This window comes from Hemitrygon akajei, chromosome 11 (genome assembly GCF_048418815.1).
Source record: "Hemitrygon akajei chromosome 11, sHemAka1.3, whole genome shotgun sequence".
Classification (NCBI taxonomy): Eukaryota; Metazoa; Chordata; class Chondrichthyes; order Myliobatiformes; family Dasyatidae; genus Hemitrygon; species Hemitrygon akajei.
The window spans coordinates 166,325,972-166,343,974 of NC_133134.1; the positions used below are offsets into that span (position 1 = coordinate 166,325,972).

General features: G+C 38.0%; 1 protein-coding gene across 1 annotated transcript in view; it reads left to right on the top strand.

Moving 5' to 3' along the window:
* The window catches only part of unm_sa1614 (un-named sa1614), a 151,533-nt gene that overhangs the window by 106,294 nt on the left and 27,236 nt on the right, over positions 1-18,003 (top strand). The window contains exons 15-22 of the mRNA XM_073062174.1: positions 558-691; positions 3,390-3,481; positions 5,667-5,853; positions 6,548-6,633; positions 9,310-9,425; positions 14,454-14,521; positions 16,759-16,866; positions 17,577-17,793. Of these exons, the coding sequence (XP_072918275.1) occupies positions 558-691; positions 3,390-3,481; positions 5,667-5,853; positions 6,548-6,633; positions 9,310-9,425; positions 14,454-14,521; positions 16,759-16,866; positions 17,577-17,793 (1,008 nt within the window). The remainder of the gene's footprint in view (positions 1-557; positions 692-3,389; positions 3,482-5,666; positions 5,854-6,547; positions 6,634-9,309; positions 9,426-14,453; positions 14,522-16,758; positions 16,867-17,576; positions 17,794-18,003) is intronic.

The following is an 18,003-nucleotide window of genomic DNA, read 5'->3' on the forward strand; positions in this document are numbered from 1 at the left end:
GTAACATACCAGCAAGGAGTGAAAAATAATCAATTAAACACAATCCCCATTTAACAAGTTGTGAGACTCATATTAGTATTATTGTGGTAGTACTCCTTCTCAGTACAAGAAGCATCTCAAATTCAGGCATTTGGAATTCATACCTGGTTGAAGAGCAAACAGAGTAAAACAACCATCTGTGATATTATGACTGGACACTTATTAAAACCATTCAGCTGAGAGAAATATACAGTCTTAAGTGCACTTCAGCATTCTTGGAAGTAAGCAAAATAATTTATTCAAATTCAGTTTAAAATTACCTCCACTGTTCAAAATTAATGCATTGGGAGTTTACTAATTGCTAAAATGTACAATTAAATAAAAGTGGACACATTATTTGGAACTAGATAGGTTTTTCTTTTGGCTTAATCATTTGAAAGCATTATTAGTGTATATGTTGACTGTATTACAGCCTCTCTCACAGCACATTGTGATTAACTTATGTCATTTGAATCTTATTGTGCCTTAGTGAGCATTTCTGATAGTTAAATATATTTTCTGCTAATGTTTCCTCGCAGATCCAACTTGGCTTTCTACCAATCTCGGAATCCTGATTTGTATAGAATGTTCTGGAATTCATCGGGAGATGGGTGTGCATTGCTCTCGAATACAATCTCTCTCACTGGACAAGCTGGGAACCTCGGAACTCCTGGTAAGATTCTTCCAATTTTTTAATTTAATACCCTCTTGTGGAATTTTTTTGTTAAAAGGGTAAGGTGTTCTTTTAAACAACCACCATGCCTCTGATATTTATAGGGAGGAACACAGAAGCAAAGATAAGTTGTTGGCTCTTTGAGCTTATTCTGCTCTTCACTGATCTGTGACCTTACTCTGTGCGTTTGATTTTTCGCTGAGTACCTTTACAACTCAATTTCAAACGTTAGAAAGACAAATGAGTAGGTAATGCGACCTGCCATGACTCCATTATTCGTTTAGATCACAACAGATCTTTTACCTCAACAACTTTCAATTACCTGGTTTTGACTACCTTATTTTCACCATGTGTGTCCAGTCCTTACTCAGTTCTATCCCCCATTCACTTCTATCCCCAACTAGAAGATCTTAAAGCTCTCTGTTCTTTTCACAATAAAAGACCATCCAGTTCCCCTCCACCACCACACTCCTCTGTCGGTAGGCCTGGTCCCAACAATTTCTCCTTCAGCTTCTCCCCCCCTTTCAAAACTCAAGGACGAGCTGTGGGTACCCACATGGGCCTCAGCTATGCCTGCCTTTTCATTGGTTACATGGAACAGTCCATGGTCTACGCCTTCTCAGTAAATACTCCCCAACTCTTTCTGTGCTACATTGATACTTCATGCACCCAAGCTGAGCTCGTCAATTTCATCAACTTTGTCTCTAACTTCCACCCTGCTTTTAAATTCACCTGGTCCATTTCAGTCACCTCTCTCTCCTTTCTGGATCTCCTTGTCTTCCTTCTGGAGACAAACAGTCGACCAATATCTTTTACAAATCTACCAATTCCCATGGCTATCTTGACTATACCTCTTCCCACTGTCTCTGATAAAAATGCTATTCCCGTTTCTCAGTTCCTTGTTTCTGCTACGACGTAGCTTTCCCTTTTAGGATATCAGAGATGTCCAACACTTCAAAGAAAGGGGTTTTCCTTCCTTCACCATTGATGCTGCCCTCACCCACATCTCCTCCAATTCCCCAACATCTGCGCTCACCTCATCTTCCTGCTGTCTTAATAAAGATAGAATTCCTTTTGTCCTCATCTACCACCCCATGAGCCTTTGCATCCAACACATCACTCACTGCAACCTCTGCCATCTTTGACAGAATCCTATCACCAAACATGTATTTACCTTCCTCATCCCCCTCCATTCTCCACTTTCTACAGGGATCGCTCCCTCTGAGATTCCCTTGTACATTCATCCCTCCCCACTAATCTCCCTCCTGGCACTTACCCTGCAAGCGAAAGAAATGCTACACCTGCCCATTCATTTCCTCCCTCACTTTATTTCAAACAGTCCGGATGAGTCAAACCTTCACTTGTGGATCTGTTTGGGGTCCTCATTTGTATCTGGTGTTCCCAATGTGGTCTTTTTTACATTAGTGAGACCCATCGTAAATTTGGGAATCGTTTCATTGAGCACCTCCACTCTATTCACCAAAAATGGAACTTCTTAGTGGTAAACATTTTAATTCTGATCCCCATTCCCATTCCTACATGCCAGTCCACGGCCTCTTAGTTTGCCAAGATGAGGCCACCCTCAGGGTGGAGGAGCAACATGCCATATTCCATAGGGTAGCCTCCAAGCTGATGGCATGTACATCAGTTTCTCCTTCTGTTAATTTTTTTTTCCTTTCCCCTCACCCTTCCCTCTTCTTCTATTCCCCAAGCTGGCCTCTTATATTTTCCTCACCTGCCTATCACTTCCTCCTGGTATCTTCCTCCTTCTCTTCCTCCCATGGTCCACTCTGCTCTATCAGATTTCTTCTCCAGCCCTTTACCTTTCCCAACCACCTAGCTTCACCTATCACCTTCTAGCTAGTCACCCTTCTCATCCCTCCACCTTTTTATTTTAGCATCTTTCCCCTTCCTTTTCAGTCTTGGCCCGAAACATCAACTCTATTATTCTTCTCCATAGATGCTGCCTGACCTGCTGAGTTCCTCCAGCATTTTCTGTGTGTTGCTTTGGATTTTCATCATCTGCAGAATTTCTTGTGTTTATATCTTTTATCTAAATGTTCTTTTTATCTAGCCGCATATCCCTTGTTCCTTTCTTATCAAAAAAGCTATCAATCTCTAACTTAAAGGAGCTCAATGAGAAATTCTCCACTTCCCTGTTGGCAAAGAATTCCAAAGATTCACTACCTTCTGGGTGAATTATTTTTTCTTATCTTGGGCCTCAGTGAACAGTCCTTTATTTTGAGGCTGTGAGCCTTGGACCTAAACATCCTAGCCATCTGAAATATCCCAACATATTTTTCTGCCAAATTCTGTGAGAATTTTACATGTTTCAATGAGATCACCTCTCATTCCTCTAAACACCAAAGAATGTATAACCAGTCTACTGAATCTGATAGTACAGAAAATGCAAGAATTTTTCAGTCAATAATGGTGAGCTTCAAATTATGTGAGCTCACTAATATATTTAAGACAATTTGGTGTTTTTTTTTTAGTCAATTCAGTTTTACCAAATTAAAAACAGAGACGGTAATCTTGAATACTAAATAACATATTATTTCTGAAGTTTACTAGGCAGATTAATAATTGGAACAGACAAGATGGGCCAAAGCACTGTTTTAGTGTTGTGTTTTATGACTCTATGGTTGTGTTGGAAAAATTATGTAAAAAAATAAGTTTTGATGTGCTTATGTTGCAGTTGGCCAAGAATGTTGGAAATACAAAGTTTAATGAACTTTTGGAGGCCGGTCTTCCAAGTTTATCACTAAAGCCAAGTACAGACAGTCCCATGTGAGTCAAAATCAAAAGGAAGTTTGAGATATTTAAAAAACTGCTGATGTTAATTGGTGAAGGCTAGCATTTTTTCACAGTTCATTCTTGTGTTAGCACTGTGTCTGCTTCATGTAATTGCTAATTTATCCTTCAAAGTCCTTTCCTTAACCATTGATATCTAAAATGGCAGAACACCATGGAATTATTTTGCGTATCCTGCCTATTTGCCTGTTATAGAAACATGAATGCCTTTGAATGGAAAAGCCTACACAGTGTGTCCAGTCCATTATCGGAAAAGCCCTCCCACTGTTCAGCACATCTACAAGGAGCACTGCCACAAGAAAGCAGCATCCATCATCAAGAACCCCCATCAACTTCTCACTGTTGCCATCAGGAAGGAGGTACAACAGCTTAAGGTCCCACAGCTTTAGGTCCCACGCTACCAGGTTCAGGAACAGTTATTACTGATCAACCATCAGACTTCTGAACCAGAGGGGATAACTTCACTCACCTCAACGCTGAATTTATCCCACAACCTACAGACTCACTTTTGAGGTCTCTTAAGGAATTTTTTTTTTAAATTTTTTTATTTGCACAGTTTGTCTTCTTTTGCACATCGGTTGTTGGTCAGCTTGTAGCTTTTTATTCTATTACATTTCTCTATTCTACTGTAAATGCCTGTAAGAAAATTAATCTCAAGGTAGAATATGGAAATAATAAATTTACTTTGAATTGGAATTGTTGTTTGCCAGCAAGGTGGTAACAACAGAATATGTGAGATTTGCAAGTTGAATTAGCAGAACAAGTTATGCATTTGAAATCTTTTCCTTTAATATTTGCACAGAGAAATTTTAGTAATTGTCATTAAAATCCAAATTAACACATATAAAATACCAGAGTAACTCAGCAGGTCAGGCAACATCAATGGAAAGGAATACACATTTGACATTTCAGGCTGAGACCCATCATCAGGACTATACTGGAAAATATTAAAATCTTTTATAGCATTTGTAACTTTTCAAAGTTCAAAGTAAATTTATTATCAAAGTACATGTATAGCACCATAAACACAAGATTCTGCAGATGCTGAAAAGTCAGAGCAACACACACAAAATGCTGGAGGAATTCGACAGGTCATGCAGCACCTATGGAAATGAATAAATAACCGACATTTCAGCTCAGGCCCTTCTTCCTGAAGGGTTTCAGTCAAAATTTTGATTATTTATCCTTTTCCAAAGATGTTGGCTGACCTGCTGAGTTCCTCCAGCATTTTGTGTGTGCTTCTTTATGTATCACCATATACAACCCTGAGATTCATTTTCTTGCAGGCATACTCAGTAACTCCAATAACCATAATAGAATCAATAAAAGACTGCACCCAACTGTCCAAATATAAAAGAAAGGAAAAAAGAAATAACAAATGAATAATACCGAGAACATGAGATGAAGAGTCCCTGGAAGTGAGTCTTTAGTTCAATGATGGGTTGAATGAAGATGAGAGAAGTTATGCCCTCTGGTTCAAGAGCCTGATGGTTGTAGGATAATAACTGTTCCTGGACCTTGTGGTGTGGGTCCTGAGGCTCTTATACCTTCTTCCTGATGACAGCAGTGAGAAGAGTATATCCACTATTTTTTGTGGGATTTTCCATTAAGGGCATTCAGTCTATATCAGGCCATGATGCAACCAATAAATGTTCCACCACACATCTGTAGAAGTTCTAGGCGTCATGCTGAATCTTTGCTAACTTCTAAGGAAGTAGAGGCAGACAGCAAACTGCTTCAGTAATTTAAAATGCTAGAAATCAAAATCAAAAACAGAAATTGCTTTCAGCACCAGGCAAGTTATGCAGCATCAATAAGTAAAGAAACACTGCTACTTCAGTGGCTAATACAAGGGGGGTATAATTTTAAGACAATTGGAGGAACATATACTGAAGATGTCAGAGGAAGAGCTTTACACAGAGATTGGTCATTGCATGGAATGCACTGCCAGGGATGATTGATGGTAGAAGCAGATACATTGTAGACATTTTAAAGGTAAATGGATGATAAATAAATGGAGACCAATGTGGGAGGGAAGGGTTAGATTGAGCTCAGTAGATTAGAAGATTGGTACAACATCATGGGCTGTAAGGCCTCTACTGTGCTGTGTAGTTCCATGTTCTAAAATCTAAACTGATTGAGATGTTCTGCTATTTTAAAGGGCAATACGGAAAGATTACATTGTTTCAAAGTATGTAGATCGTCAATATGTGAAACAGAGCACTGGCACCCCTGTGACAAAGCTGAATAATTTGTACGTTGCTGTGAAAGGCAAGGATATATTTGCACTGATACAGGCCTATGCAGAAAAAGTCAACCTCAATGAATCACTGCCATTGTTTGATCAGGTAAGAGTGACAGTGCACAGGAATTATTAACAACTGCAGAACAATTTACTGATGGAAAAGTTATATCCATTTATATCATGACTTGTAAAGTTGTAGAGAAACTTCCTCAAGCACAATTAGTTTTTTGATTATTAACTAATGAGTGTTGTAATAATGCTTTTTTTTTCTTTTTGTATTTGCACTGTTTGTTCTCTTTTGCACATTGGTGGTACGTCCACCCTATTAGATGTGGTCTTTATTGCGTTTATTTATATTTATTGTGAATACCCACAAGAAAATGCCTCTCAGCATTGTATATGGTAACATATATGTACTTCGGTCATAAATTTACTTTGCACTTAGCTAAATGACATGATGTTGGTAGTGGTGGCCTGAAATATTCCTGGTTGACATTAATTTGGTTCCACCCATAAATGCCTATAATTTGCTCAAAGAAATAAATCATAATTCAGCTTGAGTGGGAAAGAAAATAAACAGAATGATTTTATCTTAGTATTTGATACTAAAATATGCCATAAGTTCAAGTGCTTCTCAGATATAATATCCTTCACCATGAGAATTCACTAGATATTATGTATCAATGAATGAAAAGCTAAAGGTTAAAATAAATAAAGATAATTAATAATTGCCACAGTATTGACAACAGCAGCATATTATTATAACCATTCTTCCTGTATCTACATTTGATGTGCAGGAACCTGGAGAGACCGCCCTTCATCTCGCTATACTGCATGCCGATCGCACCTCCCTGCATATTGTGGATTTTCTTATTCAAAACTGGTAAGTTTGAATTTTCACACTTAGATACATACTATTAAGCAACAAAAGTCACACTTAGTATGGTAATATCTGTTGCTTTCAACAAGAGAAATGCACTTTGTCTTTTTAAAACTTGCCTGCTCTCCTTTTTCCTTTTCAGGATGTTGTGACATTATAATTATCCACCAAGCAGACCTCAACTCAGTAGTTGTTATCATGAGAAATAAATATTTCCAACAGTTGTGCCAGTTTATTTTTTTTCCGCCATGACATCATTGAGGAATGCCTTTTTTGTAATTCTGTATTTTATTTCCCTTTCTCTAAAGAACGTTAGTGTGGAGAAGGACTTAAGAAAGGATCTCTGGGGCGGCGAGAAGTGTACACAGAGTCCATAGCTTTCGTAATGTGCTGAGCTGTATTCACAATTCTCTGCAGTTGACTTGTGTTAGTGTTGAGAACCTCCAAACTATAACATCAGGAACACATAGCGTTCCTCCTGGGCCAAGGTGCAAAACACAGTACATGCAGTCACACATGCAATTGAAGGGTGTCCGCTTAGAACAGAGCTGAGGAAAAGTTCTTTAGCCAGAGGCTGGTGAATCTGTACAATCCATAGCCACAGATGGCAGTACAGGACTAGTATTGAGTATATTTAAGGCAGAGATTGATAGGTTCTTAATTATTCAGGGTGTCAAAGGTTTAGGAAAGAAGGCAGCAGATTTGGTTTGAGAGGTATAATAAATCAGTCAAAATGGAATGGTGGAGCAATGGGCTGAATGGCCTAATTCTGATCCTATGTCTTATGATCTTGTGGTCTACACACAACTCAGAGCACAGATAGTTGCAATACATTCATAAAAATTAATATTAGCACAGGTCCCTGAATGGCATAGCTTGAAAATTAATGGTGCATGAAATGTTATCCTGGAGCCAGATTTCTGCAGGAGCAAGTATGCAGCAGTTCCTTATCTCGTGCTGGTTCAGCCAAAGATGAAGGCAAACGAGCCTTTCATACATGGCCCCTATTTGCTTCATCCAGAACAACCTGGCTAACAGGAGAACTAAGCCTCAGCTGGAGGCTCTCCACTATGAGGAGGAGAAACCGATGGCTAGCAGTGCCAGAAAATTGCACAGCTTTGTGGCCGAAGGTCTTTTATGGTGCTATAGGTTTTCTTTGTATGCGGATCTGGGGAGACTGCTTATGAGAGGAGTTCACTCTGATGGATTCTCTTAAGCATGTTCTCAATATGTATTTATTATTTATTTATTATTATTATTAGTTGTAATTACACAGTTTGACTATTTATGCACATTGATTATTTGTTCATCTTTGTGTGTTGCTTTTCATTGATTCTGTTGTGTTTCTTTGTATCTACTGTGAATGCCTATAAGAAAATGAATCTCAGGGTGGTAATGGTAGGATATGGTAATTATTAACTTAAGGAGAAGGAAACTGGAGGTCCTTGAGCCAGTCCTCACTGGAGGATCAGAGGTGGAGAGGATCAGCAACATTAAGTTCCTCGGTGTTATCATTTAGGAGGATCTGCCCTGGGCCCAGCACATAAGTGCAATTACGAAGAAAGCACGGCAACACCTTTATTTGCTTAAAAGTTTGTAAAGATTTGGCACGACATCTAAAACTTTGTCAAACCTCTATAGATGTGTGATAGAGAGAATATTAACTGGTTGCATCACAGGCAAGAACGGAAGCACCAACACCCTTGAATAGAAAATCCAACAAAAAATAGTGGATACGGTCCAATCCATCACAGGTGAAGTCAGCCACACCATTGAACACATCTACATGGAGTATTGTCACAGGAAAGCAGCGTCCATCATCAGCGACCCACACTGCCCAGGACATGCTCTCTTCTCACTGTTGTTATCAGGAAGAATGTACAGGAACCTCGAGACTCACACTGCCAGGTTGAGGAACAGTTAATCCCCTCAAACATAGGCTGTTGAACCAGTTGGAATAACTTCACTTGACCCATCATTGAGTTATTCCCACGACCTATGGACTCACTTTCAATGACTCTTCACCTTATGTTCTCAATATTTACTGCTTGCTTGCTTATGTATTTATTTAGTTGTACAGTTTGTTGTCTTTTGCATAGTGGTTGTTTGCCTGTCTTGTTGCATGCAGTCTTTCATAAAACATAGAAAACCTACAGCACAGTACAAGCCCTTTGGCCCACAAAGCTGTGTCGAACATGTCCTTACCTTAGAACTGCATAGGCTTACCCATAACCCTCTATTTTTCTAAGCTCCTTGTAGCCATCCAGGAGTCTCTTATAAGACCCTATTGTTTCTGCCTCGACCACTGCCGCCGGCAGCCCATTCCATGCACTCGCCACTCTCTGCATAAAAAAATTAATTCTATTATGGTTCTAGGATTTACTGAGTATGCCCACAAGAAAACAGATCTCAGGTTGTATATGGTGACATAATATATGTATTTTAATAATAAACTTACTTTGAACTTGAAACTTTGAGCACACTGCTTTACAGGTACCATACCTGCTCTTGCATCTACCAGTATGGAGCTAAGAAGAAATATTCACAGTAACCTCAAAATTTGCTTATTTACTATAATAAATTTATTTTATTATTCCTCAAATGCTATCCAGAGTCTGTACTGTAGAATAGATGACTTATCCTGATGTATCCCATTTGTGTAACATTTCTTTACCCCAGTGGGAACCTCAGCAAGCAGACAGCGAAAGGAAATACAGCCATTCATTATTCCTGCCAATTCAATAAAACAGAATGCCTCAAACTCCTTCTGAAAGCCAAGGCCAGCACCACTGTTCGTAAGTACTGCATCATTCAGTTCATTGATTTATGTTTTAACTATCTTGCATGTCAGATATTACTTTTGAGTTGATTAATTTATATATTAAACATCTAATTAATTCAGACATCTTTTCATCAATTTCAAATTATCTTCCCAGTAAATCACATTATTCTTACTGTTAGATTAATTCTAGAACAGGGGCTCCCAACCTTTTTTACGCCATGAACCAATACCATTAAGCAAGGAGTCCATGAACCCCAGGTGTGAACTCCTGTTCTAGCATTAGTGAATGCAAAAAAAATGTATTTGAGTATTTTTAACTTTTTTCATTATTTAAATGGGCATGAAATCTGTTAGAAGAGCATTTTTGTTGATCTTTTTCATGTCTTGGCCATCTCTTCGTCATGTTTCAGTTGATATTATTTGTCCAAGTATGGCAATGTTCTTCATTAGAGTGTGGGGCAGTTTATTTGGAAGACTTACTTTCTGAGCTAATCTTAAAACTCTTTTGCAGGCCATAAATGAATGTGATAGGGTAGGTACTTGTCTGTAGTCTATGATAATGTAATTCTGTATTCATTACTGTGGGTATGTTATGTCGGTGCCAGAATGTGTAGCAACACTTGCGGAATCTTGCAATACCCTGCTTCCAAACTTCAATTCCATTAACTTTAATTATATTTAATTTCAGGATCAGACTAAAACTCAGACTTAGTCCACAATTTATAGTCAGCATTGAAGAAATGTTGTCCACCAGTGACTTTACAGAATATTCCCCATTGAGATCCAGTGATAAATAGTAGCTGCTTCCCCTTCTCTGACATCTGTTGCCCCCAAGTATGAGAGTCCCTGGCATTCAACAGTAGTGGAAGAACCAAGCTGGTTGAGAAAATTTCACACAAGCAACATTCAAAGAAGCAAAATTCACAATGTATGCTAAACAAGGATTTAATCTGTGTTTAAAATAAAGATTTGATTAAGGCAGTCGAAAATACCATAAGAAAATATTTTAAAGTAGAGTTAATTATGTTTCAAAAATCCTTAAATTTTTAAAATACATCTAAAAACCTGCAAAGATTAATAAGAAATATTGCATGTAATATATCACTGAAAAGAACTTCAGTTTCCCTGTTTAAACTGCTTGTGTATGGAAATCCCTAACTTACTGTCAGTTTTGTCATTTAATATTATCAGTAAATTTGCTAGCAACCCTCAGGCAATTATTAATAGCAGTTTCAGTACACCTTTACTTTTAAATGAGTGCAGAAGATTCCAGTTAATTAGGGCAGCCGTTTATTTGGTGCAACTCTTAAAGAGCAAAAACTAATCACAAAAATTGAAGGGATTCCCTTTATTTATTTGAGATACTATATGCTTAATTGGGACAGGAGACTGTTTCTAACTAGCATCAGTCACATGCACTCGTGTAGCCATTAACACCACACCAAGCTTAAAGTGAACAGTTTTTAAATAGCATCAATTGCATGTTTTTGAGTTCAAAAAGCAGTGATTTTTGTCACTGATAGTTGGCAAGAAATAAGCATCAAGACAATTTAGAACTATTCTCACTGTGGTTTCAAGCATTCAGGCTTAGAGGTGCCGGAAACGGCCAAGAGTAAAAATCAAATGATTTCACTACATCAACAAGTTAGGGACGATGAAAAATTTGGAAGTATCAACAATTATCTTGAATGTTACAATGAAATGAAGATTTGGAGGATGCATTCATCCAAAGCATGGTATGAAGGTATTCCATTATCTGCGTTAGGTGTTAGAACTGGCAACATATTCTTCTGGCGATAACTATTAGCAACTGCAGTTTTGTGGTACTGTAGTAGTATTGTTAGTTTTCTAATTTGTTTTGTATTTCATTTAAATACATAATTTGTTTCTCAGTTAAATGGTATTTTGTCTTTTTTTAACTATTTCCATGAAACTTTGACTAATTGGGGCAGCTGGTTAATTTGCCCAAAATGTACTGATCCAATTAATTGGGATCAACTTTGTTTTCAATATGTTGCATGCAATATCCCTGTTATATTCTATGCTTGTTTTGGAAGGGAAACATAACAAAGAGAATAGTTTCTGGCTATTAATTTTTTAAAGGAAGCTGGTTCATGCACTGAACTCTTCATTCATCCCTGCAGATAGTTTCCAGCAAGTAAATATTAATTAATTAGTTCACATTGGTGAATGAATGTACAAGCTAATTGACTTCAACTTCCCAGATCAACAGGAAAAGAACCATCTTTTATCAGGATATACAAAATGCTTTCATTCAAAGAGTACAGAAGATCCAATTAGGTAATTGAAAAATTCACAAAAATAAAGTAAGACATAGAAAATGAATCCAAGCTAATGTGCTCACTGTGGATCAAATCAAATCAAACAGCCCATGAGTCAGCTACCTTGAAAAAAATCCAACAAATGTGTATTGATTAAAGAAACATGAAATCCATAAGCAAGTCCCTATTGATGCTAGAAATCTGAAATATAAATATAGGGTACCATGGTAGCATAGCAGTTAGCACAATGCTATTACAGCTCTAGGTTTCAAAGTTCAATTCCAGTGCTGTCTGAAAGGAGCCTGTACATTTTCCCTGTGAATGCATGGCTTCCCTCTGGATGCTGTGGTTTCCTCCCACAGACCAAAGATGTACCAAAGGTTAATTGCTCATTGTAAATTGTCCTGTGATTAGGCTAGGGTTACATAGGTGGGTTGCTGGCAATGCAGCTCTTTGGATCAGAAGGGCCTGTTCTCTACTGCATCTCAAAATATTTAAAAAAGCACAAAATGCAGCAAATACTTAACAGATCAGGCAGTATTTGTCAGATCAAACATCGTCATAAACACTGTCCATAAATTTGCCGATGACATCACTGTTGTCGGCAGAATCTCAAATGGTGATGAGGAGATGTACAGGAGTGAGATAGATCAGCTGGTTGAGTGGTGTCACAACAACCTTGTAGTCAGTGTCAACAAAATGAAAGAAATGATTGTGTACTTCAGGAAGGAGAGGGTGAGAGAACACACACCAGTCATCATCAAGGTGTCAACAGTGGAAAGGGTGAGCAATTTCATGTTTCTGGGAGTTAACGTCTCTGAGGATCTGCCTGGGCATAATGTATTGATGCGATAATGAAGAAGGCACACCAATAGCTATACTTCATTAGGAGTTTCAGGAGATTTGGTATAATGCTAAAGACTATAGCAAATTTCTATAGAAAGCATTGAAAGCATTTTGACTAGTTGCATCACCATCTAGTATGGAAGTTCCAAAGCACAGGATCGGAAATATCTGCTGAGTGTTATACACTCAGCCAGCTCCATAATGGGTACAACCCTCCTCAACATTGAGGATATCTCAAAAGGTGATGCCTCAAATAATTAGCATTCATTACTAAGAGCCTTCACCACCCAGGACATGCCCTTATCTCATTACTACCATTAGAGAGGAGGTACTGGAGCCTGAAAACCCACATTCAACATTTCAGGAACAGCTTGTTCCTTTCTGTCATCAAATTTCTGAATGGTCCATGAAGCAATGAATATCACCTCACTATTCCTCTATTGCAATATTCATTTATTTAACTTTTTTTTCCTAATTTAGTAATTTTCTATGTATTGAACTGTACTGCTGCTACTGAACAACAAATTTCATGACATGCTAGTGATAATAAACCTGATTCTGATCTATTATTTCATCGGAACTGATTTTATTAAATGAAAACAGTTTAATTTGGTATAGTGGGAGATCATATGTAGGAATTAATATGTCCTGCAAATTTTAGCTAGTTTAAAGGAAATAATGTGATTCTGATGCTAAAATTTCTATCAATCACAACAGTTTAGTCACTGTTGGTCCAGGAATAATGGATGTAATATTAGTTGGTTTACATTTAGTGAGATGAAAACAATCTTTTGTAAAAGGAATGATTCTGAATGATTGGAAAACAATGACTGACACCTTCATTACTGTCACCTACAATATAGGGATCAATTAGATGTGGAATATGTGCAGAAATGTGGCATAGACATAGAAGAAAACCCAAATATGATCTTATTGTCTGGTGGAGCAGACATGCCCTCCTGTTTCTCATCCCATGGCTATTAAGTAACAAAACTTCCAATATTTCTGTCTACTTGTTCATATAAAATGATACTATTATTGCAAATCCTTAAAGTGTGACACAAACTAAAATACAAATTTAACCTTAGAAAAGTATGGCACATTTCAATCCATGTCTTTCTCTATCAGAAGGACCTGATGAATAAATGGTACTGCAACTTGTTTTCAAAATTCTAGATTGTTTGTCATTCTTCAGTGACACATAAAGGTGAACTAAATGATTGTTACTCAGCACCCAATGTAGCATAAGAATAAAGAAACACAATGAGCATAAAAAACACAATAAATATAAATGCATGCAATTAGCTTATGGCTTTATGTACATAAAGTGATGCCAGGGACAGGGGATTTTATGATAACAAGAGTGTGGAATCTCTTGAAGAACATTAAGGTGGACAAGTCCCCAAGTTATTAAGAGAGGCAAAACATAAGGCTGCTAGGGCTTTGATCCCTTCCTGGAAATTGCAGACCAGTGATTCTAACATCAGTGATAGGGAAGCTATTGGAGAGGATTCTTAGGGATAAGATCACAAGCATTTGGAGGCAGCATGGTAGCGTAATGGTTAGCACAATGCTTTACAGTACCAGTGATGTCCTGTAAGGAGTTTGCACGTTCTCCCCGTGACTGCATGGGTTTCCTCCGGGTGCTCCCATTTCCTCCCACAGTCCAAAGGTGTAACAGTTTGTGGGTTACTTGGTCATTGTAAGTTGTACTGTGATTAGGCGAGGATTAACTCGGGGGTTACTGGGCAGTGCAGTTAGAAGGGCCAGTAGGGGCTGTTCCATACTGTATCTCAATAAAATGAAATAAAAATAATTAGGGCCAATCAACATGGCTTTGTGTGAGGGAAGCTCATATCTTTCTACTTGTTTGATCAATCTGTACCTGAAGTTTGTGTTTAATTCTCAAACAGCAAATGAAAATGGAGACACTGCAATGGACATTGCTCGAAGACTGAAGCACCAACACTGTGAAGAGTTGGTATGAAATTAACATATTCATACAAAAATAAACTGTTAACTTCCCTGTTAACACATGATAGCTCTCTTCAATAGTTTATGAACTATTTATCTTGGTTGAAACATTTCTCAGAATCTTCTTTACTACGTTGTCAATGATAAGATGAGCCAAACATTAATCAGTCATTTTGAACTGGTAACACAGGATGGCATGGTAGCATAATGGTTAGCACAATGCTTTACAGTACCAGCAAATGGGGTTCAATTCCCTCTGCTGCATGTAAGGAGTCTGTACATTCTCCCCCTGACCAGGTATGCTTCTTTCAAGTTTTCCAGTTTCCTTCCACAGTCCAAAGATGTACCCATTAGTAGATTAATTGGTCAGTGGAAAATTGTCCTGTGATTAGGCTGTGATTAAACCAGGGATTACTGGGCAGCATAGCTCAAAGGGCCAGCTGGGCCTACTTTGTGCTGTATCTCAATAAAAATTTTTAAAAAGTTGCTTTTAATCAATGTTGAATAACTGGGGAAACCAGTTCCAAGTCTGATCAGCAAATTTTGTTTTTTAATGGATATTGATTTGAATTTCTGGCTTAATATACACATTAAGTTAGTAATAGCCAGAATTAATCAATATTTCAATTAGATGATTGGATCTATAGACCTCAAATGAATGAATTCCAATTCTCCTGATTGAAGTTAGTTATTGAATCTACATAAAATAAATAATAGTAATATTTTGGTATTAGCAATGAAGCATCTTAAAGCACTTTGTACAGTGAATTTATTTTTGAAGTACACCACTGCCTTTGAGCGTAAAATCCTACAAGAGGTAGTGGATTCGGCCCAGTAGATAAAGCCCTCATAGATCATAGATAATAGATAAAGCCCTCCTGACCATTGATCACAGCTACATGAAACTTTGCAGTAGAAAAGCAGCATCCATCATCAAAGATCCTCACCACCCAGGCCATATACTTTTCTTGCTGCTACTATTGGGTAGAAGGTACAAATGTCTTGGGACTCACACCACCAGGTTCAGGAACAGTTACTACCCCTCAACCATCAGGCTCTTGAACAAAAGGGGGTAACTATACTCCTCCTATTTCTGGTGTTCCCACAACAGAAGGTCTCACTTTAAGGATTCTTTATCTTGTTACTTAATGTTCTCATTATTTATTGCTATTTATTCATAGATGCATATGCATGGTTCCTGGTTTGCTTCTTTGATCTTGTTTACAGTTACTGTCTACAGATTTGCTAAGTATGCCCACAGGAAAGAGTCTCAGGGTTTTATGTGGTGACGTGTGTGTACTCTGATAATAAATTTTACTTTGATTTTACTTTAATTCTGGTTCTCAAGGTGATGAGGTAGGTGGAAAGTTGAAGAGCAAGAGAGGAAGGAAGCAAAAGTCACAATTTAGCTTCGGGGGGAAAAAAAGGTTAGTTAATATGCATAACAAGGATCCACAATCATCAGAAAGAAATTAATTAATCAAGTCCAGTCTTTTAGTTTGTTTAGGGATAAAGATTGCCGAATGGAATGCCAATTTTCTTTGAAGTTCTGCTGCGGGATCGTTTACATTCAGAATCAGGTCACTGACATATGTAATAAAATTTGTTGTTTTGTAGCAGTAGTACAGTGCAACACAAAAAATTACCATAAGTTACAACAAAAAAATTAAATAGTGCAAAAAGAGTAAAAGTGAGGTAGTGTTCATGGGTTCATTTTCCATACACCTTTAGGCTCCTGTACCTCCTTTCTAGTGGTGGTAATGAGAAGAGAGCATGTCCTGGGTGGTAAGGGTCCTTCATGATGGATACCACCGCCTTGAGGCATCGCCTTTTGAAGATATTCTTGATAAGTTAATGCCCTTGATGGAGCTGGAAAAGCACAGAATAAATTACACAGCATTCAATATCCATCCACTGACACTGTAGCATTTCTGATATAGGTCACCAACCATTATAGTCAAAAATTCCAATAGTAATATCTGTTTGTGAAGGAAAATCTTGAGAACCTTAGCAAAAGGTTTTTCTTTTATTGAATCCAATTATCAGGCTATATCACAGCTTTGCAAGAAAACAAATGCAACTAGGCAAAATAACAGTTCAGCATGGACTAAATGGGCTAAAGGTCTTTCTTCTGTGCCGTGATGCTCTATGACTCAATGAATATTGATTGTGTTCAAGTGAATATTAATGTTTGAAAATTATTGAATGTCTAAATATCATAATATTTGACTTTTTGCTTCAAAGTTGACACAGGCAAAATTAAACCAATTTAATCTCCATACGAATGTGGAATATGAGTGGCGACTGGGAGCGGAAGATATATATGAGAGTGATGACGATCTAGATGAAAAGGTTAGTATACTAATTTACAACCCTATCAAATTGTATTGCCATTTTCAGGGAACTATGGACTCGTACCAGAAGATCCCTCTAACGTGAGTGGATTCTGGTCATTCTCATTCTCTCCCTGCTTGTCTAGTTTGTTCTGACCCACGGCGGCTGCCTTCCCTATCGAACAATTCTATTATATACAAAGTTATAATTTTTATACAGGAAATGAGTGTTTGATGGCTCTGGGCCTGTACTCGCTGGAGATTAAGAGAATGATGGGGGGGTGGGGGTGGGGAGGTGGTTGATCTCATTGAAACCCAATGAATATTGAAAAGACTAAATAGAGTAGATTTGGAGAGGATGTTATCTATACTGGGTGAATCTATGACCAGAGGGCACAGTCTCAGAACAGAAGGACATCCCTTTAGAACAGAAATTAGGAGGAATTTCTTTAGCCAAAGTGTACTGAATCTGTGGAATTCATTGCCACAGACGGCTGTCGAGGCCAAGACATTGAGTATATTTAAAGTGGAAGTTCATAGGTTCTTAATTAGTCAGGGTATTGATTACACAAAGAAGGCAGGAGGATGGGTTTGAGAGGGATACTAAATCAGCCATAATGAAATGGCAGAGCAGACTTGATCGGCTGAATAGCCTAATTTTGCTCATATGTCTTATGGTCTTATGGAACCTTAATGTTACGTAAGGCTTCTGTTCTGCTTTACTTACAGCAGGGACCTGTTAAGAAAGAACGCATTCCTAGGCCATATAGCTGTTTCCAGCCTGCCAGTGCTTCCTCTCGGAGCCTAGAAAAACCTAATCCAGCAGCCACCAGTCGGGACTCAACCTACCTGCCACGAAGGACCAGTCAGCCGCGTACTATGGAATTGCAGCTTCCCTCTCCTTCATCAGAGTGTCCACCTATTCCTCCCAGAATCCCCATCAGAGGTTTGGAATGAATGAGTAATAAATCTGTTAGCTAATATGTATTATGTTGCATGATTAATATTGAAATTGTTAAATATATACAAGAATCTTTGATTTTAAATCCATACACTGCTAGATATGTGTGCCTGATTTGTCATTTTGATCATTTAGCTGACACTTCCTTAAGCTATAGAATTCCTTCTCTGGACATTTACTAAGCCCCTCCTCCCT